The 26459-nt window shown below is 44.7% G+C and overlaps 1 protein-coding gene across 4 annotated transcripts; it reads left to right on the forward strand.

The window, feature by feature from the left end:
* The first annotated feature begins 1360 nt into the window (after positions 1 to 1360).
* Positions 1361 to 25751, forward strand: LOC123431497 (CCR4-NOT transcription complex subunit 9-like). 4 transcript variants are annotated; one of them, XM_045115314.1, is made up of 16 exons: positions 1361 to 1590; positions 1675 to 1757; positions 3503 to 3593; positions 3956 to 4079; positions 4197 to 4423; positions 5840 to 5872; positions 6000 to 6140; positions 7556 to 7690; positions 17560 to 17631; positions 17827 to 17916; positions 18102 to 18144; positions 18386 to 18492; positions 19551 to 19646; positions 24859 to 25049; positions 25146 to 25212; positions 25331 to 25751. In XM_045115314.1, the coding sequence occupies exons 5-16, from the start codon at positions 4241 to 4243 to the stop codon at positions 25442 to 25444; spliced, it is 1272 nt and encodes a 423-aa protein (XP_044971249.1). In that variant the 5' UTR covers positions 1361 to 1590; positions 1675 to 1757; positions 3503 to 3593; positions 3956 to 4079; positions 4197 to 4240; the 3' UTR covers positions 25445 to 25751. The 4 variants fall into 4 exon arrangements, with proteins under 4 accessions (XP_044971249.1, XP_044971250.1, XP_044971251.1 ...); XM_045115315.1 differs by having other exon boundaries at positions 3964 to 4079; XM_045115316.1 differs by having other exon boundaries at positions 3998 to 4079.
* Positions 25752 to 26459: the final 708 nt, after the last annotated feature.

The following is a 26459-nucleotide window of genomic DNA, read 5'->3' on the forward strand; positions in this document are numbered from 1 at the left end:
GCATCCAATCAATATTGAGTGTTGTACAGACCAAACCTAATTCTCTATAGATCGAGGCCCAAAGTCTTTACCTATTAATAAAGCATCCAATGCTTCTGTCGTCCATCTAGAAAAATACCCTCAAAGTTGCTACAAATTACCAGCCATGCCACCCGTAACTCAAGCCAACGGTTCATTTTTCCAAAGTCGCGTCGTGCTAAGTTATTTTATACCGCAATACTAATGAAAACCAAAGATGTATGAGTAGTAGAGTGGCTAACGCCTAGCCCTTTCACCCTAGAGACCAGGGATTGAATCCCGGATGCTACTATTTTTCTTCCTTTTCTCCAGCACCCCCTACCCCACACACATATGCGTTAATGGGCCGGCCCATGTGCGGGGCTTAACTCCTCTATTTTTCATTTGATTTTTTTTCTTTCCTTTTCTCATTATGTTTTCTTTCCTTCTTTCAACCAATTCAGGATTTTAAATCTTAAAAAGTTGCGATTTTCAAAACCATGTTTAAGAACTCATAAAATGTATATGAATTCAAAAAATGTTAAGGAAAATCATAATTTTTTTGTGGATTATAAAAATGTTGGTAGTTTTGCAAAATTGTTCACCAGTTATAAAAAAATATTCAGGAAATAAAAGCATGTTCATGATTTTGAAAAATGATAGTGTATTGAAAATATATTAAGAATTCCGAAAACAAATGTCCATGAAATTTTAGAAAATGTTCACATAAATTAAAAAACACAAAATTTAACAAAAAATAAGTTTTTTTTGAAAAAAAAAGATCAATTCAAAAGAATTCAAAATTTTAAAACAGTGTTTGTCTATTAAAAAAAGCGTTCACCGATTAAAAAAATATGTCTAGGATTTGATTTTGAAAGTTTTATTTGTCTAGGAATTGGGAGTGATTCATGGTCGATGAGATTTTCTTGAACAATATAATGAAAAGTGCAGCGTCCAGTGGCAAGCCCATAGCCTTGGGATTTACCATGTCAAATGCACTATGATTACGTAGACATCACACCATCATCAACAAGGGTGAAAGGAAAAAAATAAGTGGCAACATGGTGAGCCACTTTGTAAAAATAGAAGATATTCATATGTCACGATATTGAGTTATACTTATTTGACTAGCGCATAGTTTATTTGTCTCCCGTTGCAACGCACGAGCATATTTTGCTAGTATATTCAAAGAAAAGAAGAAGAAAAAAACGCCCAAAGTTGGGCATAGAGTGTGCATGGCCGCGAGCTGAGCTGCAGGCACATAAGATCCGGCCAGCTTCGACACCAGTGCAACGTGGCGGAGCCGATGCACGGCCTACCGTTGGATCTGAACGGAAGGGACAGGATGCAGCCAAGGCCCAACACCGCATCCCCAGCCCGTCTCTCTCGCCACTTCTCCAGGCGGCGGCGGCGGCGGCGGCGGCGGCTCGTTTGTGCTTCCCTCCTTCCACGGCCGGTGGCCTCGCGCTCCTCGTTGGTCTCTGTTAGCATGGCGAGCAGCGCGGCGGTGCGGCGACGGAGCTGACGCGGAAGGGGGTCACGCTGCTGCTCCTCGACGTGCCCCAGCACACCGTCCTCGGCGTCGACACCCAGGTACGCCAGCCCTCTCCAAACCCCCCTACTGGCGTCTGGCGGCTACAACTTCCGTTCTGAGATTGGTTTTCCATGCTGCTTCAGGTGTTATCGGTCAGCCCCAGGTTCAGAGGGATCAAGCTGGTGCCCACAGGCCCGCATTTCCTCCACTACTGCTCCCCGAGAAGGTAGAAAACATGCTTGAGTAATACAGCTAATCCTCTTCTTTTTCGAGTGGCGATCTGATGCATAAATAAATAAATAGACGCTCCTAGTATCCGAGGAATTTTTAACTGGTGGGGAAGTATTTGTGATTTTTGGTGTGAGTGCGCTAGAATCTACTCCCTCCGTTCCTAAATATTTGTCTTTTTAGAAATTTCACTACGGTCTACATACGGATGTATATAGGCATAATTTAGAGTGTAATTTCACTCATTTTGCTCCGTATGTAGTCCGTAGTTGAATCTTTAAAAAGACAAATATCTAGGAACGGAGGGAGTAGGTAAGAAGCGAAACTACCCTGTTGACATATTTATGTGACAGTGGATCCAAACTTGCTTTATCTAGTAGTACCATATCACCAACATCATGCTGCCTTGCCATTTTCCTCTTCTGTTTGATTCCTTGTCCTGTTTCTGTGATACCGTGAAAACTGTTGTGACTCGGCTGAACTGTCAAATTTTCGTGCGCATGATTTGTTCATTTTTCTCACATTCCCAGAATTTTCTAACTCGATTAGCGTCTGATGCCGTTGTTTCATGTACTATGGTTTCCTGTACCGATCTTTTCTCCGCTATCTACAATCCTTCCAGGCACGGGAATGAGTTCGCATCGACAGTCAGATTCTTTCTTGCTACTCACCTGTCTGAGGACTCATCCCTGTTCCGAAGCAAGTTCGTCACATTTGAAGTGCTGAATCAGCGCATACAATTTTTTGAGTTCTTGACACTTCTTGTATTGGGACCTGTTCGGTAACAGGAAAATATTCAGATGAACTACTATATTAACCATTAAAATTATTATTAGATCAATGGCTCAGATAGATTTTTAACCTGGTTTGGGAAAACTAAATAGAATGCCAAAGCCATGTCAAGCCTCTACTTTCTAGAGCAGCCTGTAGATCTTTGTACTATATTTGTCCGCTTCTACCGTGCGTTTTGAGAGTTCTGTCCAGAACCGGTGCTATAACTTCTTAAACTACAGTTACATGTACATCTGAGTCTGAATCAGATAACTTACAGTGCTCATGCGTATTTATGTATCAATCTTCACATTGTCCTGCCCCTAGAATGGTGGGTGAAAAATAGTTAGGAAAACAATGCACTTGGAACATGTACTATACTTGGAAAAGAGAAGAACCAAACAAAGATAGAGTGGTTGGATATTTTAGCCGTCAGAATTCTAATAATTTACACAATTGCTTGCTTACAAGTACTCATCCCCTGCCTGTTCCAGGTGGTCGTTCGAAGGTAACATGTTTGATATTAGAATCTTTTTTATATTGTAGCCTACTTTGTTGCTTTATTTCCCATATCTTTATAATATATAGTTCTCTTGCCTTCTTACACATAGTAAATCACTTGAGACTGTACTGGTACTAGATGAGACATCAACTAGTGTCAAATGGCAATCCTGTGTTTGGATAAGTATATTTCATTTTGCAAAATAGCATGGCAGCTTCAGCTCCCTCAGTTGTTGTAAATCTTGTATCTGCGCCATGTACTGAACTGTAGAACTCTAGTTATCAATACTCAATATGCCTTGAGGTATTCAGGCATGGAACTTTACAAATAACTAATTCAGTGATAATAAATCAGAGGATGCATTGGTTCATTTGTATTACTATGTAATCTACTAGATCTGCACCAGATGATAATTTAATATGACAGACTACAAATGCACCTAAGTTATGTCTAACTTGTTTTCCTTGCAGCTGGTTTATAAATATGGTAATCATAACTGGTGAATGTCAGCTGGCAGGGCGATGGCAAACAAACGCTTTTTTTGTCTGGCAAATTTACCCGGTAAGAGGTGGCAAATCCTGCCTTTTTTTGCCGCAAAATTATCTTCTTCCCACTTCCCAGAAATTGCCATGCATTTCTGAAGAAAGTGACAACCCCATACAATTAAAATTGCCATCTAAAACATTCGCAAATGCCAACCCATCCTAGCGAACGTTCGTCAGCTATCGCGGTCATATTCCTATAAATAATTTTGAAATATGGACTACAAAATCTGTGTCTGTCCGGTGTCTCAGAATTGTAACATATTTGACATAATTAACTCAAGTTATTGACTATGTCATATAACATAATAAAACCGTAAACTAGGGATGCATGTGCTTGATTTTTCTTGGGCTAGAATACTAGAGTTTGTTTTCTGGTAGGAAACCAGATACTCTGAAGCAGTAAAAAGGTTTGATGATTAGCTTGGACCATACAATTTGGATTCTTTTGGAGACTGGAAACCACTTTCAAGCTAGTTGTCACGGAGTGTCATTGAATGCCTTGGTAAGCCTGATGCATTTTTTTCTCGTACCTTCAATAGATGCGGAGCAGCCCATATTTATGACGTTTTTGATAGAATAACCTAATGAACTAGTGATTATGTGTGTTTCATTTGTACAGAGCCAATTGGTGAGAAATTACAATGGCATTGGAGACATAAATGGATGGATAGGGCTCCCCAAGAAGATATGGAGACACGATTGGTGGAACAACTTAGAGAAGACAAATTTGCAAAGAAAGCTCCGGCACAGCCTGAGCGGAGAGGATGCTACTACACTACTATCCCTGCTTCGGTTAAGCACATGAACATTTTTGCAGATGAGCTGATTTTGCTAAATTTGGACAGAGTAATGTTCTTATTATGTTATTATATTCATGGCCAATATTATGAGTGTGTACCTGGTTCTTTATGTCTTCTTTTCCCACAATCAATTTCCTTGAGCAATAGTTTGTCTCATGTGTACACCTTCTTATTACAGTTTGAACACTGAAATGTTTGGATAGCGCTACATGTGGATACAACAATTTGAATTTAAATAGTACATGCTACAATTCTAGTTAGCACAGTGACAAGCAGCCTTGGGAAAACATTAGTTTGCTGCCTCTTGTCCATTTCAATTACAATGCCATCAATCATATAATCTACAAATAAGTATCATAGCTTGCTACTACTCTTTGCTCGAATTAATTCCTCTTATAGGTTCCCATGTTTAGAAATTCTTGTTTGTAGAAAACACTGAGTTGACAAGCTATACCAATGTCTGTTGATGAGTATGTTCTACTTCTCATCTCAGTCAAGCTTGCTGGAGACTGTCCTGACTAAAGAAGATCTACAATTCTCTTTCATAGTGTTTATGGTACTGCAGGCAAAACTAAACAATTGTTTTGAAGGCAGCCAGTGGGACAGTCACTGGAGGCGTTTATGTAGTGGAAAGCATTAGTTAGTCTTCTTTTGAGATGTAGTGTACTAATATTTGTTATCTCGTGTAGCATCGTTACTCTTGCTCCTTAAATATTGATGGTTAAATTACATATATCCACCCCCTCTGTATTATTATTATTCAGGGTTTGGAAAATCATATCGAACCAACTGGTTACTCAAATGACCCTGGCTCAGTTTTCAGAACCTTGGTTCATTTCAACCCCCAAATGACCCCTTGTTTTTCAAGGAATTTTAATACGAATTCCTTTGATCCAAAGAAGGTTGGAAGCCGATGAAAAAATTTCAAACTTGAGAAATTAAACCAAGTTTCTGGGTAAAATTGGAACTGACCAGGTTCTTGTATGCAGCCCCATAACATTCTGTGAAACTAATCTTACCTGAGTATATTCACAGTTGAACTGCTAAACACAATTGCAACCTTATTTTGTTGGGTCTAGATATGCTACGCACAATGCATCTCACGGCATATACTGATTAAGCTTCTTGTTGAGTATCTACATAGTTTGAACTACCATCTCAGGGCATATATGGATTAAGCTTCTTCTATATGTGATTCAACCAAATTTCTTGAATGTGTTGTGTTCTAAGTTATAATAGCACAATGCTAATAGTATAAAGTATAATGTACATGGCATTTTGATATAGAGAGTGAGGAAATGGAAGGAAAGATATCAAGAGATGCACTGCACTTGATATTTGTTGTGCTCATCTTGAAAATGTATTGCCCATCCGCACTATGTAATACATGCCATTATATTCTGTTTAGTACTATTTCTGTCCAAAAGCCTAATTCATTCTTTTGTCTCTTTCTCCTTAACAGCCACTTCATACAAGGACGCAAAAGTTTGTAAAGGTATTATGTGACCGTATTTGTTGTTTACTTTTCTACCTGAGGCATTCTTTGTTGAATTTATCAGGGCAATGCAGTTGAACCATGAGGTCCATAACGAGCTCTGTATGCCACTTTTTGTTGCGTGCAGTTTATTAGAGTTATTTACTCCAGTTCAGGCAGTGCTTTCAACGTACACATGATTCCAGAAGTAGTGAGGAACAAGGGCAACTCTTTGTTTTTGGATGAAGCGTGGTTTTCAAGAGACATAGTTCTTTGTTGTCCCTCCAAGGTAAATTGTTGTTGTCACGATATACTTAGAAATCCCATCTGAAACACCCCAAGGCAGGCCAAGTTGAAATGGGTTGGCATTCTCTAGATCGCAATAACGTGTTGTACATGCTAGTACAAAAATGATTATTTATCATCAAGGTAATGTTATTATTACTTCGAAATAGTATGATTCCATTTTTTGAGGTTATTATGAACAAGAAACAAATGACTCACAAAGGATGACATGTGTTGTCATTTGCATACTGCAAGATAAGAATAATACATGCGTTTGGCCTCAATTAGGAGCAATTGAGATTTAGCGCCACAATATACTAAAGAAACCCTATGCTTAATCATGTAGAGTTACTAGCATTCTCTAGATGGCAATAATATCGTGCTAAACATGTGGATATGAAGATGACCATTATCGACGGGGTACCCAGTAAGCTACTATTTGCACAATACTAAGTTATGATGTTATTATGGACAACTAGGAATGAACCACATGTATGGCTATTGGTAAGTAGTAATGGGATAAGAATGACACATAAGATGCATGCAAGCCTCGTACATATCCTCGGTATGGTTCACTGCCAAATGTGGCAACCAATAATTTGGAGTTATGAGTAGCTAAAATAATGCGTATATAACTCATCAAGGGAAAAACAATAAAATAATGAACATTTATTTGACGACAGATTAGGTTGAGTGGATATCGCCGTTAATTGTTTAGTATACTAGTAAAGAAACATGTGAAATTTGCAATGGTCAAGAAAGGTTATTGCGCCGCTTAATCGCATTTAAGCGCTGAGTGATGGCCTAAAGCCTTTCTTCGGCCATAATCGCATTTTTTAGTGCTGAGCGGAATTAAATGCACTTGAGCGGCCAATTTAGCACTAAGCGTTGGCTGAGCGTGCGCCGCGTGCTTAAGCGAGGGGAAAGCGCTGGGATTGGTTGGGCAGGAGGTGAAAACGAGTGGGTGGGAGGGGAAAGGAGTAGTATAAAGGGCCGGGCGAGAATTGGCCTGTTTCGCTAGGGTTAGGAGGGGACGGAAACTTAGAAAGGAGAGGGTGTTGCGGCGGCGGCGGCTGCTCCTCTCGGATTCCAGTGGCGACTCCTGGCCGCAAGGCTCCCGGGTCCTCCTCGACGCATATTTCAGTCAGTTCAAGTGAGTGATTGATTCCTTCTCTCCTCTCCCCCCTTTTGTTCTCCAGTTCTTCCTCTACTCCTCTTTTGTTCTAAAATGTTTAATCACGGTTAAGCTGCACTTAAGCACCCATTGCTGTAAGTTGTGGCCTTCCGCTTCGCTTACGCTTACCGCTTTTTGATCATTGAAAATTTGCTTGATGCGACTATTTAAATTCATTCGCTATTGCATTCACTCTTATAGAAATGTTCATGATTATTTTACTTTGTTTTTTGTTTGTCATACAGCTTCACACTCCCTTACTGAATTCAATGCCGAGTAGCGAGGTTCCTGCTTCGGATGACCCAATTCTTTTGGAGCGTCTTCTTCTTGATTTGCTAGATCCGGAGCTCAAGGGGCATGCTCTTTTGGAGCTGCGTAAGGTATTTTACACCATTTGTCCTCTCAACAGCCTATTACCTCATCTCCTATTTAATTTGAAGTATTATTTAAAGTGCAATTTGCTCTTAAGTCTTCAAACTTGAACTTATGACAACAATAATTTAGCTTGATACCATGTTTAAGCGAGGTTTATCATCTGTGACATTAAATAAATCATGATGCGGTGATACACCATTCTTGTGACTGAAAAGTTTGTGAGTTGCATGGTTTTAAGAATAATTGTCCTTATCCTTAATAAATTTACCTAGTACTAAGCACGTGGAAAAATAAGATGTAAATATACATGCATACTCCCTCTAGTTCTCTATAAGTTGTAATTTTACTGTTTGATATAAGGAAAGTCTTAACTTTTAGATCTTTTTATTGGATAAATATGGCTGTTGGTTGAAGGTTTAGTTTGTGGACCATGTAGATGTTCTAAGATGACAACTGTTATGGAACCGGAGGGAGTACATGCTTGAATGAATTACGAAAACAGATGCACAAGTTCTTCTCTTTCCGCGATGTTATCTTCTCACAATCATTAACATTGATTTATACACCAAGGATACATTATAACTATTTTATAAATGCCATTTTATTAGTAACATGCAAGCATCTTTCATTTCTATTTTATCTTAAAATTTTGAATTTTGTGGTAGTTCTTCCTAATATAAATTCATGATTTTTTCCTGAAATTGTTGGATTAGTTTAGATTGCTTATTATAGGAAAAGAGTTATGGTCCACAACTGCTTATGACCTATTTGTTGATAACAATGTAAATTCAATGTTATTCATTCTCATTATGTGCTTTGCATTATATTTATCACTAGCGTTTAGGGATAAACCTACCGGAGACCTGCTCTTCATTGTGTGTCCATTCAACATAGCATAAAAGAGGAAAGTAAAATTATTATAGCTATTCACCTCATGTCAACACACTCTGTATAATTTTGAGAAATCTTAGCACATATTAGCATCAAACAACAATGTAGACTATACATTGTTGCCTAAAATAACATATCTGAACCACTCTAAAATGGATGTACTTGCAAAAAATGGGGGGAAATGCACTTTGGTTCCTTGTTGTATATGCACCCTATATGGGGAATGTTTTTTAACAATTAAATAAAAAGTCAAAATAGTTCTGAAGTATTTTTAATTAAACTTGACTTTATTTTGCACTAGTATATAAATTTTCACGAAAAAAGCCAACATTGACTTGTGGGCAAAAAAGACAAAATTTATTTGCTATTATAGGTCACTATTCACACTATTTTTACCGAAAAATTGTCTTTTTTGAAAAGAAGTCAAAGTGTAATTTTCTTTTTGTGGATTTTTTTCTCACAAGTACAATGGAAGGTCAAGTTTATTTCGAAAATAGTTTTAGAATTTATTGACTTTTTGTTGAATTGCTTATTTTTTTACATCTAGGGTGTATATACACCCAGGTTCCAAAAGTTCCCATGGCCCCTATTTACTATAGTAAAGACAAGCTACCTAATTAAAGCACCACATCAACCAGGATGCCAAAACTTACTGAATACATGATGCCCCAAAGCAGAAGCAGAAGATAATCAGAAGACTACATTTACAAGGGCCTATGTTTTTGTTAAAGGGACATGATTGCATTCCATTATATGTCACACCTGGACAAATCTCCAGCTACAAGATCATTTACAAAATCTGGGAACTGGCCAACAGGCCAAGTCAAGTCTCACATGTGTCAGCTTCCTAGAACCATACGCTGCTAAATAGTGTGCAACTATATTGCAAGATCTGGGATATGATACAATAGAAACATCACGCAGCTGGAATTTGATGTCTTTGAAAATAGTTCCCAGAGTTGACATATCATATTCTTCAGTGCATACCACATTCTTCAGTTGCACAGTCAGTTTCCATCGTTGCTCAATTACAGCCCATTTGGATGTTTGTGTTTATGGCATAAAGCATAGCAAAAGCTTCTGAATGAAGCGTATCCGAGACTCGCTTCAGATTACCCGCATCTGAGACTTGCAAAATGTCACGGTCTCATTACATATATGTATCACCACCACCAACAACAAAGGCTTTAGTCCCAAACAAGTTAGGATAGGCTTGAGCTGAAACCCATAAGATCTCGCAACTAACTCATGGTTCTGGCACATGGATAGCAAGCTTCCACGCACCCGTGTCCATAGCTAGTTCCGATGATACTCCAATCATGAAGATCTCTCTTTACAGACTCCTTCCATGTCAAGTTTGGTCAACTCCGGCCTCTCTTGACATTATCAGCACACTTTAGTCATCTGCTATGCACTAGAGATTTTAGAGGCCTGTGTTGAATATGCCCAAACCATATCAGATGATGTTGGACAAGCTTCTCTTCAATCAGCGCTACCCCAACTCTATCTTGTATATCATTATTCTGGATCCAGTCCTTGTGTGGTCACACATCCATCTCAACATGTGCATCTCGTCACACCTAACTGTTGAACATGTTGTCATGTAGCTGGCCAACACTCGGCGCCATACAACATTGCTAGCGAAATCGCCGTCCTATAGAATCTGCCTTTTAACTTTTGTGGCACTCTTGTCAAAGAGAACGCTAGAAACATAGCGCCACTTTGTCCATCCGATTTTGATTCGATGGCTCACATCTTCATCGATATCCCCATCCTTATGCAACATTGACCCTAAATATTTAAAGATGTCCTTCTGAGGTACCACCTGCCCATCAAGGCTAACCTCCTCCTGGTGCCTAGTAGTACTGAAACTGCACCTCATGTATTCAGTTGCACTAAGTCTAAAACCTTCTGATTCCATGGTTTGTCTCCATAGCTCTAACTTCATATTAACCCCGTCCGACTATCATCGACTAACACCACATCATCCGAAAAGAGCATAAACCATGGGATATCTCCTTGTATATCCCTTTTGACCTCATCCATTACCAAAGCATAAAAGATAAGGGCTCAAACCTGACCCCTGATGTAGTCCTATTTTAACGGGAAAGTCATTAGTGTCGCCATCACTTGGTTGAACACTTGTCAACATTATTATCGTACATGTCCTTGATGAGGGTAATGTATTTGCTGGGACTTTATGTTTCTCCAAGACCCACCCCATGACATTCCACAGTATCCTATCGTAGGCCTTCTCTAAGTCAATGAACACCATATGCATGTCCTTTTGCTCCCTGTATCTCTCCATAAGTTGTCATACCAAGAAAATGGCTTCCATGGTCGACCTCCCAGGCATGAAACCAAACTGATTTTTGGTCACATTTGTCATTCTTCTTGAGCGATGCTCAATGATGCTCAATGACTCTCTCTCCCATAGCTTCATTGTATGGCTCATCAACTTAATTCCACGGTAGTCAGTACTCCCTCCATTCCCAAATATAAGTCTTTTTAGAGATTTCACTATGGACTATAGACGAACCAAAATAAGTGAATCTACACTCTAAAGTAGGACTATATACATATGTATGTAGTCCAATATGAAATCCCTAAGAAGACATATATTTAGGAATGGAGGGAGTACAACTCTGAACATCCCCCTTGTTCTTGAAGATTGGTACTAATATACTCCATCTCCATTCTTCTGGCATCTTGTTTGCCCGAAAAATGAGGTTAAAAAGTTTAGTTAGCCATACTATCGCTATGTCTTCGAGGCCTCTCCACAACTCAATGGGGTACAATTAGGGCCCATCGCCTTGCCTCCTTTCATCCTTTTTAAACCTCTTTGACCTTACACTCCTAGATTCGCCGCATAAAATGTCTGCTAGTATCATCAAAGGAGTCGTCCAGTTCAATGGTAGAGCTCTCATTCTCCCCATTGAACAACTTGTTGAAGTACTCCCGCCATCTATGCTTAATCTCCTCGTTCTTCACTAAGAGTTGCTCTGCTCCGTCCTTGATGCATTTGACTTGGTCGACATCCCGTGTCTTCCTCTCTCTAATCTTGGCCATCTTATAGATGTACATTTCGCCTTCCTTCGTGTCTAACCGTGGGTAGAGGTCCTCATGCGCCTGACCCCTTGCTTCACTCATAGCTTGCTTTGCGGCCTTCTTTGCCACCTTGTACTTCTCTATGTTGTTTATGTTAGGAAATATGCAACATGTATTCCCCGAAGGCCATAGGCTAGTATATAGACATGTAGCCTTTTGTATTTACCCCATTGTATAAGGGGTTTCTGCATATCCTACACATGTACATGTATACATACACAATGGGGTAAATATAAAAGACTACATGGCTATATACTGGTCTATGGCTATATAAATAGTACTCTTAACCCCCCCTTCAAACTCATGGTGGATTAACAACACTGAGTTTGGAGAGATAGAAGCCATGCCGCGCTCTAGTCTGTGCCTTCGTCGGGAAATCCACCAACTGTAACTCGGAAGGCACATACCGAAGTGCAATAACCTGATCTTGCACACCAGTGTGCACATAGAAAGCATCAACACCAATATGCTTGGTGAGCTCATGCTTCACAGTATCGCGCAAAATGCTAATACACTTGTACTGTCAGATAATAACAGAGTAGGTGTTGTGACGGAAAGACAGGGGTTTGACGGGAGTGATAGGTGTGTCAGGAAAAGTGAAGAAAGAGATATCCTCCACTGAAAAGGTCGAGGAAGATGGACGCGGGTAGAACGGATGAGACTCATCAAAAGTCACATCCCGAGAAATATGCAACCGAAGACCGACATGATCACACAAACAATAGCCCTTATGCTCATCACTATAGCCTAAGAAGACACACTCAACGGACTGAGCGGTCAGTTTGATGTATTCATGAGGTGCAAGAAGAACATAGCAAACACAACCAAACAAACGAAGCGTCGAATAATCAGGAGAACGATAAAAAAGATGCTCAAAAGGAACACCACCCTGTAGAGCAGCTGATGGCTGAAGATTGATAGATAGGTGGAGCTGAAGACAACATCAACCCAAAAATGAGGCAGAAGAGAGGCGACGATCATCAATGCACGAGTCGTCTTAAGGTGACGATGCTATCGCTCAACCACGCCATTCTGAGCATGAGCACCAGGACAAGAGAACTGAGAAAGAGTCCCCTGCTCAACAAGAACACCATGCAACATCTTGAAAATATACTCGCCAATAGAGTCGGTAAGAAACACACGAATGGGTGAAGGGAACTGAGTGTGAACCATGGCAGCAAAACGCTTATAGATAGACAAAACCCCACTGCGAGAAGTCATAAAATAAAGCCAAGTATGACGAGAGAAACCAAATTGTGCGTGCGACGATCTTATGTCAACTTTAAGGATGATGCGACAACCAGAATCATTAAGTTGACTAGCAGAAAACAGATTCATGGTAAGTCAAGGAACATGAGCAACATCAAGAACAGAATAAGGAGTGGTAAGATTGCCTTGACTAGCAACAAAAAGAGGAATACCATCAGCAGTGAGTACATGAACATGAAAATCAAGCAATCTAAGAGAGGACAAATTGGAAGAATGAGAAGACATATGAAAAGAAGCTCTGGAATCCAGAACCCATGGGGATGTGTCTGTTTGTGTAGAGGGTGGTTGCTCGGTGTGGGAAGCAGTACCCGTCGAAGAAGAATATGAAGCGGCAAGCATATGCCTAAGTCTCAAAATATCCTACTCAACCAAGGTGGTAGCTGAAGATGTCGAAGTAGAAGTAGAAGTCCTTGAAGATGATGTCCGCGCTCTACGCATGTGTCGCTTCTTCTGGAAGCACTGAGGCTCAACATGCCCTTCTTGGTTTCAATAGCCGCACTGAGGGCGAGAGTGGCCCTGGCCGCCAGTAGGAGTGGGCAAGAGCGACGAAGCACTTGAGCGGGAAGGAGTCGGTGCAGCATGTGGCATAGCAGGAGCTCGAGCAGCGAGCACAAAGGGAACCTCAAGTAAACCAGCACCACGTAAGCGGGTCTCCTTAGCACGAATCTCTGAAAGCGCCTCCATGAGAGAAATATGGCCACAAGCAAACAACTATGCACACCGGTGCTCAAACTCCTTACCCAGATGAGATAAGAACTCCAAATCAGCCTACACAGCCTGGCAACACTGACAACTACAACAACCAGCATTGCGGAGAGAATCAAGCTGACGGCAAATAGCAGAACTCTGTGCATAGAAATCATCAATAATGGAGTCACCCTGCTGAAGAGCATGCTCCTGGCGGACCACATACAGGTATAAGGCATCACCAGGGGATTGATAGCACTGATGAAGACGGGTCCACATCTCAAATACGATAGGCAGGCCCACGAAATTAGGCAAACTAAGGCAGAACACTAGCAATGAGAATAGCTGCAACACGACCATCATCATCAAGCCACTGAGTATTAGTAGATGTAGCCTCATGATACGTGTCAAGAGCCTCCTCATAAGTCAAAACTAGCTCATCATAAGCACGAACGACAACCTCATCAACAAACTTAGTTGCATCCTTTGCAGCCTGACTAGCATCCGCAACAAGAACCGTGGCGTCGGCAGAGTAGGGGCCATAAGAGGAACCGGACACGGCTGACAACAGACCTCGCTAGAAAGAACGCCCCATAGACAAATGCCACACATATGAATGCGCATGAAGCCAACAAAGTCGATGTAGTTAGTGCCATCAAAAATCACCGGACAACGCGAAACGACAACATAGCCTGATGATGTAGACATTTTTTTAGCAATCACCAGGCAGGTAGCAGTACAGACAGAAGGTCCTGACGGCAACTTCAGTTAGCGCTCCTGGTGACAGCAGATGGCAACAGAGAACGGGATGAGAGCCAGCAGCAGGGGCAGGATTCGGTGAGGGTGGCGGAGATCGGCAACTGGCGGCGAGGTCCGGTGAGGGGCACGAGATCCGACGAGGCAACGAAGATTACTAGCTGGCATTGAGGTCCAGCGAGGGGCAGTGGGCGACGGCTTTGATCCAGAGGAGGCCGACTTTAGCAAGTCTAGGACGTCGTCGAAGAGCACGACGTCTTCGATCCAGAGGTGGTCAACTTTGATCGAGCTCGATCCAGAGGGGCACGACTCGATCTAGAGAAGACAGACAGGCAACTCACCGCGATCGATTCAGAGGAGGCGGGCAGGCTGGGGGAGGAGAGGAGCGACCTTGGGTTGACCGGCAACAGAGTGGAGCGGACGTGGAGAACCGGTGGCAGCTTTGGGGAGAAAAGCATCGGCGACAGCCACAGAGGAGTAATAACATGAATTGTGGTGTGCGAAAAGTTGACCAGACTAATTGAAAAGGCTAGACAATCCACATATACACTTCAACACATGAATAGACTCAGAGGTATCGCTCAATAGGCCTATAGGTGTGGACAAAGAGGGGGGCATCAATATTTTTTTGGATAAATTGGGAAAGCCAGGACTTGAACTCAAGGCCTTAGCTCTGATACCATGTTAGGAAATATGCCACATGTATTCCTAGGAGGCCATAGGCCTGTATATATATATATGTACAAATGCAGGTTATGCAGAAAATCCCTTATACAATGAGGTAAATACAAAAGGCTACATAGCTATATAAATAGTACTCAACAGTTTGCACTCCTTTCCGGGTAAAGGCGTCTATAACAATCTTTCTTCTCCTTAATTGCCTTCTGGACATCATCGTTCCACCACCCTCTTTAGCTTCGCTTCTACTTCTCCTGGACACTCCAAACTCCTCTGAGGCCACCTTACGAATGCAAGTCTCCATCTTCATCCACATATTGTCTACATCATCTCCTTCCTCCCAAGGACCCTCCTTAATGACCCTCTCCTTGAATGCCTGAGCAAAATGCCCCTTGAGCTTCCACCAATTCATTCTAGCGACTTTGGCATGCTTATCCCGCCGAACACGAATCTGAAAGCGGAAGTCAGCCACCATAATCTTATGCTGAGGAACAACACTCTGCAGGTATCACCTTACAATCTAGGCAAGCACGCTTGTCTTCTCTTCTCGAGAAGATGAAATCAATCTGGCTAGAGCGTTGACCACTGCTAAAAGTCACTAGATGTGATTCTCTCTTTTTAAAGATGGTGTTAGCTACAATCATGTTGTAGGCTAGAGCAAAGCTTAAGACATCTTCGCCTTCTTGATTCCTGATGCCATAGTCAAAGGCCCCATGCACCCCTTCAAAACAGGTGTTAGATGTACCAACATGGCCATTGAGGTCTCCTCCTATGAAGAGCTTCTCACCAATAGGTACACTCCTAACCATGTCCTCCAGGCCTTCCCAGAACTCTCTGTTGGTGTTCTCATTATGGCCTACTTGCAGGACTTGCGTGCTGATAACATTGAGAGCTAAGTCCTCAACTACCATCTTGACCAGGATAATCCAGTCTCCATGCCTCTTGACGTCTACTACTCCATACTTGAGGCTCTTGTTGATCAAGATGGCTACTCCACTTCTATTTGCAGTCGTCCCTGTGTACCACAGCTTGAAGCCGGTATCCTCCACCTCCTTCGCCTTTTGTTCCCTTCATTTGGTTTCTTGGACACAAAGGATATCAACACCTCTCCTCACCAATGTATCAACTAGCTCCCGAAGCTTACCTGCCAGGGACCCTATGTTCCAGCTACCTAAGCGGATCCTCCTAGGCCTGACTAACTTCCTTACCCTTCCCACTCATTGAGTCAAATGCGAAGACCCTTGCTCATTTTCCACTACACCTGGGCGCCGATTTAGCGCGCCACTAAAGATGCGATGACCCAATCCTTGCTCACTTGCCACAGTATCTAGATCAAGACACAGTGCGCCACCAGGGGTGAGGGGCCGACCCTTGCCCATTTGACACAACACCCGGGTTTCGATATGGCAGAGGGTTACGCCCCAACTATTTTTTTGGGTTTGATCTCCATAAGAGTTGCTGAGTTTTGACGTTGGCTCGCCAAGCCTATCATAACCCTCCTTTACCCGGGCTTGGGAATAAGCAGAGTTGTAAAAAACATACACCTTCTGTGGTAAGAGACAAATTTCTTTCACAACATGACAATGATTGTTATACGAACGACAAAACCGTCATAAGCACCATTAAAATTAAGGAAAAGGTAGTGCCCAGCACCACACATTACACAAATAATTCCAAAAGCTAACGTAATTTATTACGTTACTAATAAGAAACTCTTTTCTTCTGTGACCTGTACTGGCTTTTATTGTTGTTCCTTTGTGCCATAGAAAAACATAGTGCTCCTCCATCTCCACATCCCTCCTCCTCCTCCTCCAGATCTATGTCCATGCCTTCATCTCCTTCTTTGGCGAGAGGCGGCAAAGTTGGCACCGAGGCGGTGCAAGCATCGAAGGACCAAGAGATGACATTGGTGGAGCATCTGGTGCTCAACCTTTGCGACCCTACACTACGCGAGAAATCCCTCGCCGAGCTCTCTAAGGTCCTTCTTGTGATCCTTTGATTTTCCCGATTAGCGCCCCTTTTGAAGAAAGAGTTCACCTTCCTAAATCCCTGATGTTTGTTGTGAATTCTGGCCCGGGATAGTGGAAAAATTGTGCCTTTAGGCCTTTGGATTGAATACAATTTTTTTGTTCTCTCTCATGTTTAGTTCAAAGTAAACTATCAAATATGGCCTTAGTGACGTTGTCTTAGTGACATTTTCTGGTCCAGTGGGGTTGTTTAGTTCATAGTAAACTCAATCCAAACATGGCCCGGAATGCATACCACTATACAAAATAGTTGTCAGGGATATGAATCCATTCCAATGTGGATGCTTTTTTGCTTGTAGACAATGCTGCTTTGATGAAGAGATACAACACAATAGTGACCGATCAATTCAGCAATGGTTCTGAACTGAACAATGGTCGATTCTATGTTCATTTATTAGTGTGCATAATCATCAAAGAAACCCTATTTTGTTGTATAATGTTGTTTCATCAAATTTTAGAAGAGGGAGATGTTTCCAGATCTGGCTCATTTGTTGTGGTACTCATTCGGCACAATTGCCGCGTTGGTCCAGGTATGTCATAATCATTTTATCCTTCTATATTTATGAATTTGGCATTATTAAAAAAAAGATTTGATATGGTAGTTAGTCTTTCTTGGTCATATTCAGTCTTCTTGTAGCAAGTGAGAGTACCGGTTATTGTTAAGGTTTGAATTTCCAATCTTAGTTTATCTCACTGGTCTATTTGGCTACTTGAAACATAAACAGGAGATTGTAAGAATCTACCCTGCACTTTCGCCTCCAACTTTAACGTTGGCTGCATCAACCCGAGTCTGCAATGTGCTTGCACTTTTTCAGGTATGCACATAGGAAAAAATAAAAGCACAATGGAAGAATATCTGATTTCTTGTTGCTGTCATAGCATGGTTTAATGTTCGACAGAGAAGTTTTTAATGCATATTTGTTCTTAATTACCTTGAACTTCACACAATAATTTTGTAACATATTTTTTTAACCTCTTCTATTTTTATTTGTTATTGCAGTGCATTGCATCACACCCTGAGACCAGAAGTCCTTTCATAAAAGGTAATGAGAACCACTTCACATATTAGATCTCAATGCACTGTTGGTGTGCTTTGTGAGTTATCATACGTTTTGGCTAAATATTTTTGCTAGCTACTATCTTAGTAGTTGATTTGTAATAATAGTTTTATATTGGCATAGTTCTTGAAATGATATAGAGCCACAAAAGGGTTTTCACTTCTATAAACCTTTAGTTTTTGGATCTTTTTGTCAATGATTTGTTTTTCAACCATTGGTATTTCAGCTCATATTCCATTGTACCTGTACCCATTCTTGCATACCGTCGACAAGGCCCAACCTTTCGAGTACTTGCGGCTTACCACTTTGGGTGTCATTGGTGCTCTAGTAAAGGTAACTCATACTTGGAAGGCTGGAAGTTGAAATTGCTTACATGGTCTTAAACTAGATAGGAAAGCCCAGCTTGTTTCACATAATATTCAATGCATTTGTCAATTAACTTATGTACCTCGGCATGAATTTCAAATGGATTTACCATCCTTGTTCTACATGGAATGTGGATATCTCAACCGACATGGAAGGAAAATATAGTTACATATTTTTTTATTTATAACTTGCAGAGAAGTTTTTGTTGTAATGATTCTTCTATGTTTTTGCTGAATAATTTGTTATGTTTTTAGCACAGCGCAGTGTACACATTATATCCCCTTCAAATTAGCAGATACCGATATAGATAATATGGCCAGTTTGTCACCACATAATGTAGTTCTCAGCTGTTGATAAATTTGAAATACTAACTCATCGTCATATGTTTTGGAATTTGGTTCTTAGTGAAATAAATTACATTAATAAGATTCCAAACGACATGGATTTAAAGGGTATGAGATTAGGGTCTATCATTTTTATGTGTATTGGGGAGGGGTAGCATTGATTGAGATGGGAGAGAATTAGACAAGATGAGATGTACCAAATAGAGAGGGTTTTTATTGTTTTGAATGATTAATTATGAGATATGTGGTCCATATATAATGGATGTCGGGTTCTTAGATGCCTTTTCAATTTAATGTGACGTCCAAACTCCTATAAACGTGTTGAACCTGTTGTTACCGTCCTTGTCCAACACGTCCGACTAACTCAGTGCTGCAGCTCGGGCATTTCTCCACAACATCATCACTACATTTACTCAATGTTCTCTTTTTAGTGCCTACAAAAAGGGCAAGTTAGTAATACTAATGTGTTGGTGCAGCTGGAATGCAAATTTACAGCACCATATGTTACCCAGAAGAGCTTGAAAGGATAAACTTGTTTTGTTGCATATTATCCTCAATATTCACCTTAATTTTGTTTAAATACATCATAATATTTCGAAGATCTATTTTTTGTTTTTGTTTTATCAATATGAGTTTTGCAAATGAGATTTAGTTGGTTTTCCTTGTGATATGTGCATGCAGAATGAGGATACTGAAGCTACTGTTTATTTGCTCGAATCTGAAACTATTTCTTTGTGCTTGAAGATCATGGAGATAGGCAATGAGCCTTCAAAAACCGTATGTAACTAGACACCTTTACTCTCATATAAAATATATGTTGCTTATGCTCAACACACAATTTATTAGGAAGACTTCTCCCCCGTTCTTGCCCCCACCAGGATTCCATCCCCATGGGATACAGTGGCAATCGAAAAGCAGGTTTAATATAATTTTAAAGTAATAGAACAAATTTTGTCCGATATAGCTTTGAAGCTTAAGCCCCCCTATTGTTTGGGCTACAGATTCCTGAGAATCAGTTGTGGTTTGGATCCCAGAGAATCAACTGTGGTTGCGGGTATTTTTTTTCTTCGAGAAAACGCAAAAGACTTTGCGTTTCATTGTATTGAAAAGAGGGGAAGACAACCTCCGAGGAGGCTAGTACAAAGGTGTTACAACCAGATCAGTGCACGTCCCAGGTGGGTGGCAGGGTGACCCTAAGCCCCTTGGCCCCTGCCTGCGCCCAATTCCTGGACTCGTCCTTGATCGCATCGGCGAGCTCTACTAGCGATGGGGTTACATGGTCGAATACACACGCGTTCCTATGCTTCCAGATCATCCACGGCACGAGAAGCGCAATCGAGGCCAGCGCTTTGCGGAGCGGGTGAGGCGTGGCATCGCGAGCGCGTAGCCACCAATCCTGCAGCGAGGCGTCCTGGTCGGGCACAGGTGCCGGTAGTCGCAGCCAGGACATGACCCCGTGCCAGGTTTGCTTCGCGAATGGGCAAGAGAGTAGCAGGTGCTGCATCGTCTCCGGTTCCTGGTCGCAAAGAAGGCACCGAGGGTGATGCGTTAGGTCATGCCGAGCAAGGCGCTCCGCAGTCCAACAACGGTCCTGATTGGCGAGCCAGTGGAAGAATTTGACCTTTGGAGGGGCCCAACCCTTCCAGATCAACTTCCAGGACCGGCAAGTGATCGAACCGTGGAAGGTGGCTAGATAGCCAGACCTGGCTGAGTAGCTGCCGCTTGCTGTCCACTTCCAGGAGAGCGTGTCCGGCTCTGCGGCGAGGGTGATGCGGGACACCAACTGCCAGATCTGGAGATACTGCCCAATCTCCTGGAGGCCAATGGTGCCGTGAATGTCCCTCGCCCAGGCATTGCCGGCTATGCCTGCTGCCACCGTCCTGGACTTTCTGCGATGCTTGGGGATGCACATGTATAGCGAGGGCGCGTGCTCACGTATGGAGAGGCCGAGGAGCCATCGGTCCTCCCAGAAGAGCGCAGTCGATCCGTCTCCAATCTGCATGGTGGTGGAGGCATAGAAGAGGCCATACTCCTCGGGGGTGAACTGCAGGTCCAGGCCGTGCCATGCTCGGCTAGTGTCCGTCCGTGAGAGCCATAGCCATCGGAGCCGAAGGGCCAGCCCCGTGCGCTCTAGGTCTCGGACATCCAGGCCGCCGTACTCCAGCGGCCGGCATACCCGTCGCCAGTTCACGTGGCAATGGCCACCGTGGGCCGCCTCGCGCCCGACCCAGAGAAACCCACGCTGAATTTTCTCAAGCTGCTTCAAAGTTTTCTTCGGGGGCGCTAGGGCGAGCATCTGGTGGACGGGGATGGCGCTGAGCACAGACTTGACGAGCGCCAACCGCCCGGCCTTGTTCATGAGCCATGCCTTCCAAGATGGTAGGCGGCCGGCCACCTTGTCGACTAGGGGCTGCATCTGAGCCGCGGTGGGGCGGCGCGTGGAGAGGGGGATACCCAGATACGTGATGGGCAGAGCCGCTGTCTGGCAGCCCAGAATCGCCAGTGATTCGGCGGTCGACTCATCTCCATGTAGTGCGGTGGCGGAGCTCTTGCCGTAGTTCACGTGCAGGCCGGAGGCGGAGCCGAAGATCCCTAAGATGCCCTTCACAGCGAGGACCTCGTCGGTCGAGGCGTGGCAGAACAACATCACATCATCGGCGTAAAGCGAGATAGCCGGGATGTTGCGTCGGGGGTGTAGTCTCCGGAGGATGCCGGCCTGGAGCGCCCGTTGCATGAGGCGGCTGAGCGTGTCGACGGCCAGCACGAAGAGCTGCGGGGATGTCGAGTCACCCTGCCTCAACCCGCGGCGATGCCAGATCGGGGGTCCCGGCATGCCATTGAGCAAGACGCGGGTGCTAGCCGAGGAGAGGAGGATGGCCAGCCACTCCCGGAACCTCGCTCCGAAGCCATATTGGTGCAGGGCCTCGAAGAGGAAGGGCCAAGATATGGAGTCGAAGGCCCGGGTGAGGTCGAGCTTGAGCATGATCCTCGGCGCGCCCAGTTGGTGCAGAAGCTTGAGGGATTGCCGGACTAGGACGAAGTTGTCGTGGAGTGTACGTCCGGCGATGAAGGCATTCTGATAGCGGCTCACTAGGCCGTCGAGCATCGGTGCCAAGCGTAGGGAAAGGACCTTCGCGAAGAGCTTAGCCACAGTATGTATCAGGCAGATCGGGCGGTAGTCGCCGAGCTTGTGAGCATCGGAGCGCTTTGGCAGCAAGGTAAGCAGTGCTTGGTTGAGCCTGTGGAATCCACGCCCTCTCAGCGCATAGAGCTGCTCAAAGACCTCAAGCACGTCCTGCTTAATGGTGCTCCAGCACGCTCGCAGGAACTCCGCGGTAAAGCCGTCCGGCCCCGGTGCCTTATGCGCCGGCATGCGCCGCACAGCCTCCCAAATCTCGTCGGGGCTGAACGGCGCCTCTAGGCCTGACAGATCAGCTGGCTGGATGAGGTGCTCAAAGTCCAGCGTGTGGGCGCGGTCGGCCGCTGTGCCCAGCAGCCCGTCGAAGTGGACAAAGGCCGCCTGGGCCATCTCGTCGTGGTCGCTGATCGTCTGCCCATCAACAAGCAAGCTGTACACTCTGTTTTTCTGCCGCCGATAAGTGCATTGCCTGTGGAAGAAGCTTGTGTTCGCGTCGCCGTCCGAGAGGGAGGAGATGCGAGCACGCTTTCGGGCAATAGTGCGCTCAAGCGAAGCCAAGCCCAGGTAGGAGAGCTTGGTCTGCTTGCGCAGCCAATCCTCCGGTGGGGAGAGCGTGCGGGTCTCCATGGCTTGGTCGAAGCGCATGATAAGCTCGCGAGAGATGGCAAGCTTGTCCCTTATGTTGCCCGTGGACTTGGCGCTCCAGCTCGTGAGGGCGCGGCCCGTAGCCTGCAGTCGCCGCACCAGCCGCCTGAAGGGGTCTGGGTCGGAGACCGAGCCCCAGGCCGCGACAACCGTGTCGTGGAAGCCGTCGAGGCGCATCCAGAACTCCTCGAAGTGGAAGCGCTTGTGAGCTGATGGCATGGGCGAGCAGTCTAGGAGCAGAGGGCAGTGATCGGAGACAACGGATGCCAGGCAGCGGAGGTGGCACTCGCCATGACTGTCCTCCCAGTCGGTGGTGCAGAGCACCCGGTCGAGGCGCACGAGCGTAGGAGGGGATTGCTCGTTGGACCACGTGAAACGACGCCCATTGAGGTAAACCTCCTTGAGGGCAAGGTTGTTGATGACGCGGCGGAATCTACCCATCATGCGGTGGTTCACGTTGCCCGAGCTTTTGTCCGAGGCACGACATATCAAGTTGAAGTCCCCACACAACATCCATGGGCCTGGGCTAGTATCGCGAATGTCGCGCAGCTCTTGCAGGAACAGCAATTTGTCCTGGTCGCTTTGGGGCCCATAGACCGTGGTGAGCCATCAGGGGTTGCCATTGGGCGCGCGCACCTTCGCAGTCACCGCGTGCTGCGTGAACTGAAGGTCAGAGAGCGTGGCAGCCCTAGTTTTCCAAGCCAGGAGAATGCCGCCGCGCGTGCCATCGGCCGGGAGGTAAGTGGACCCATCAAATTCAAACCCAAGCGTTTCCAGCACAACAGACGACGAGATCAAAGCCATCTTAGTTTCTTGCAGGCATACAGTGGATGCGCGGGTGGTAGAGAGTAACGATCGAATCGCGCAGCGCCTGGCGCGTGAGTTAAGGCCTCTAACATTCCATACAACAATCTGCAAGCCGTGATCCATGAACAAGGTGTCGACGCGTGGCGAGCGGCGCTGCTAACTCGCACAGGCTGCAGCGGTGCTGGGCACGGCCGTCAGACAGGCCGGGAGCTCCCTGTCGACGAGGGCCGCGATAGCCTGCATGACCGACATCTGCAGTGGCGTGGCAAATAGGTCGTCGTATACCTTCATCGCAGCAGCGGAGATGGGCTGATTGATGCCAACTATGCCAAGGGTGCGGAGGATCTGCACTTGGGCGCGCCTCTCGGCCTTTGGCGGCGTAGCCACTGCTGTGTGAGCCGAAGCCGACCGTCCCCGCCGCGGGCTGAAGTTCAGTGGTGGTCGCTGGCGTTTCCCAGGGGACAGTAGGGCAGCGTTGAGCTGCTTCGTGGCTGCAGACAAGAATTGCCCCAGCGTCCAGGAGGAAGTAACCGGGGTTAGCTGGCTGCGCGATCGACGCAGGGTGATCGGGGGCGAGGCAAACCGACGCGGCGCAGTCACGCGCGGTGCTACATCAGAGCCCTCCCGATCAGGGCGAGTGGGCCGCTGCAGGATGGTGATCGGGGCTGGGCCGGGTCGGCCTGGGGCTTCACCAGCCGCTGCAGGAGTGGGCTAGGGGGAGGGCGGCCCAGGCGGAGCTGGCTCGGGCGTGGCCTGCTCGGTGGTGGGCGTCCCTGCTGTGGGCCCAGGAGCCAGGACTGGGTGGATGGCGACAAGCGACAAGGCGCTTCCCGCGCTGGCGTGCGGCATCGGCTCCGAAGGGTTTCCCACGCGTGGTAAAGCGCTGCCCGCTCTGGCCCGCGGCGTCTGATCCGAGGCGTCAGGCGGGGCCCGCGCCACGGTGGGGATTGCGCAGCTTTGGCCCGACCGAGCGGCAGGCGAGACTGGCGCGGTCTGGGCTTCTGGCTGGGGATCCGTCGCATGGCTGGCGAGCGTGATCTCAGCCGAAGCATGTGTGGCCCCGATGGGATCTTCCAGTACGAGTGACCATCACGTGAAGTATGCAGTTAACATGTAACTAAAAGTTGTAATAACTACCTGCGCTATATTTTCATGGCAACTATCCAACTGCTTTTGTAGCAGATATACTTCCACCACGTCATCTCAACAATTATACGTAACATTGTTATTTTCCTTGCAACACCTCTTTGCTTCTAATAATCGACACAAGTTAAGTATCATGAGCTTGTCTCTTGTTGCAGGTGAAGTTAAAGTAGAAGCAAATCCTAGAAATAAGACCCATAACGAATGGACACTCATTTTGCTAATTTCTATGACCATTGCCCATTCATTTTGCAGGTGTCCACTTTCATTCTCCTAAAGCTTCTGCTAAACGATGTTGGTTTGCACCACTGTTGTAACACTCACGGTCCTTTCTATGAGATTGCTTTTGCTTTACAAGAAATGGTTTCCTCACGAGATGCCCGACCTTCGGCAAGGCTGCTGAAGTGCATTGTCCGTTGTTACCTTAGGCTATTTGACCATCCTAGGTTTGTACCTGCTGTCATTCCCATGGTTGTGATATCTTTTCACGCCTATCCTTATCAAGTAGTACCAATGTTGTTTTTGTCTTCTCTCTGATGCAGGGGTCGTGCGGTGTTTAAAACAAGGCTTCCCATCGTGCTACAAAATGGGACATTCAATGACTATCTGGTGAGTCTTGATACTTGTGCTATAATAGTACTGCTCCCAAGATTCATTTTGGTCCAGTGAAGTAGATGTCGCAAGATTGCAATGTGAAACTGACTATATTTTCTTGCTGGAAACACAGGATGATCCTTCAGTACAAGAGTGTCTGCAGCAACTGCTGGCCAAGCTGGAGGTTGGGAGTCCCAATCAGTTCGTTCCATTTCTCCGCCGCAATGACAACTCTATCGTACCATGAATCGCACAATATCATTGCGATCTCCATTTGTGACAACAAAAACAAATGAAAAAGTCTGTTGTGTTCATATGCCTTTGGCTTTCCTCTAAATAAAAGATAATAAGCCTTGGGCATTCTGTGTTTCGAACATGTAGAAACTGTAATAAATAGTAGGGGACGGAAGAAGCCCCTATACATTATCGTTCTCTTTTGGTGTATTTGCGTGTTAATTAAATAGCTTCGTTATGGTTCCGTGCGGACCATGTTGGGGCGGTTGTTATGTTACCGTTGGAATTATATATGGAACGGCAATTGAATTGAGCTGTCATGGAGACTCTTGTTTTGTTGATAGTATCCTGTGTAGTGATCTTGAACCAGATTTTACCGAGTTTCTCCCTTCATTTCGTGAACATTGGCATTCCTAGAGAATGATATATATCATTATCTTCTTGTCTGTGATTGGCGAGTCGAGTACGGCATTTTTGCGCCCAGGGGCACCGTGATTTAAAAATAAATAGCAAAAAAGAAAAAGTCTGAGTTAGAGATGCTTGAATTTTTATAGGTGCATGAGAAAAACGGAGCTCGGAAAACTCGAGCAACTTTGGATTGTTTGAAGCTTCGTGGTAGGTCGTTGAAGGCTTCTCCTGTATGTTGACACTGAAATTCCCCCCTTGGTTTGGAGGGGGGTGGCTGGCAAAATATCCAACCAAGGCTTACTAGAATGGGGCAATTTTTCTGTTTTGGCCTATAAGGCTAAAAATAATAATCCAGAATTGACCTTCCTTTAAAAAAAATCTCAATTTAACTTTTTTCATGACACCAATATCCTTGGCATCTGGTTTGCATGGAAAACGCCAAGGTCCCTGGCGTCTGGTACGGGTTGGCTTGACCGATTGCCCCGCTGAGTCTCTGACGTAGCATGGTACCATTACCAGGGACCCTGGCGTCTGGTACCAAACATCGATGGCCTTGGCGTCTCGATGACGTGGCACATATTATAAAAAAGAATTGAGTGATCTTCTAGACCAGACGTCAG

Source organism: Hordeum vulgare, chromosome 2H (genome assembly GCF_904849725.1).
Source record: "Hordeum vulgare subsp. vulgare chromosome 2H, MorexV3_pseudomolecules_assembly, whole genome shotgun sequence".
Classification (NCBI taxonomy): domain Eukaryota; kingdom Viridiplantae; phylum Streptophyta; class Magnoliopsida; order Poales; family Poaceae; genus Hordeum; species Hordeum vulgare.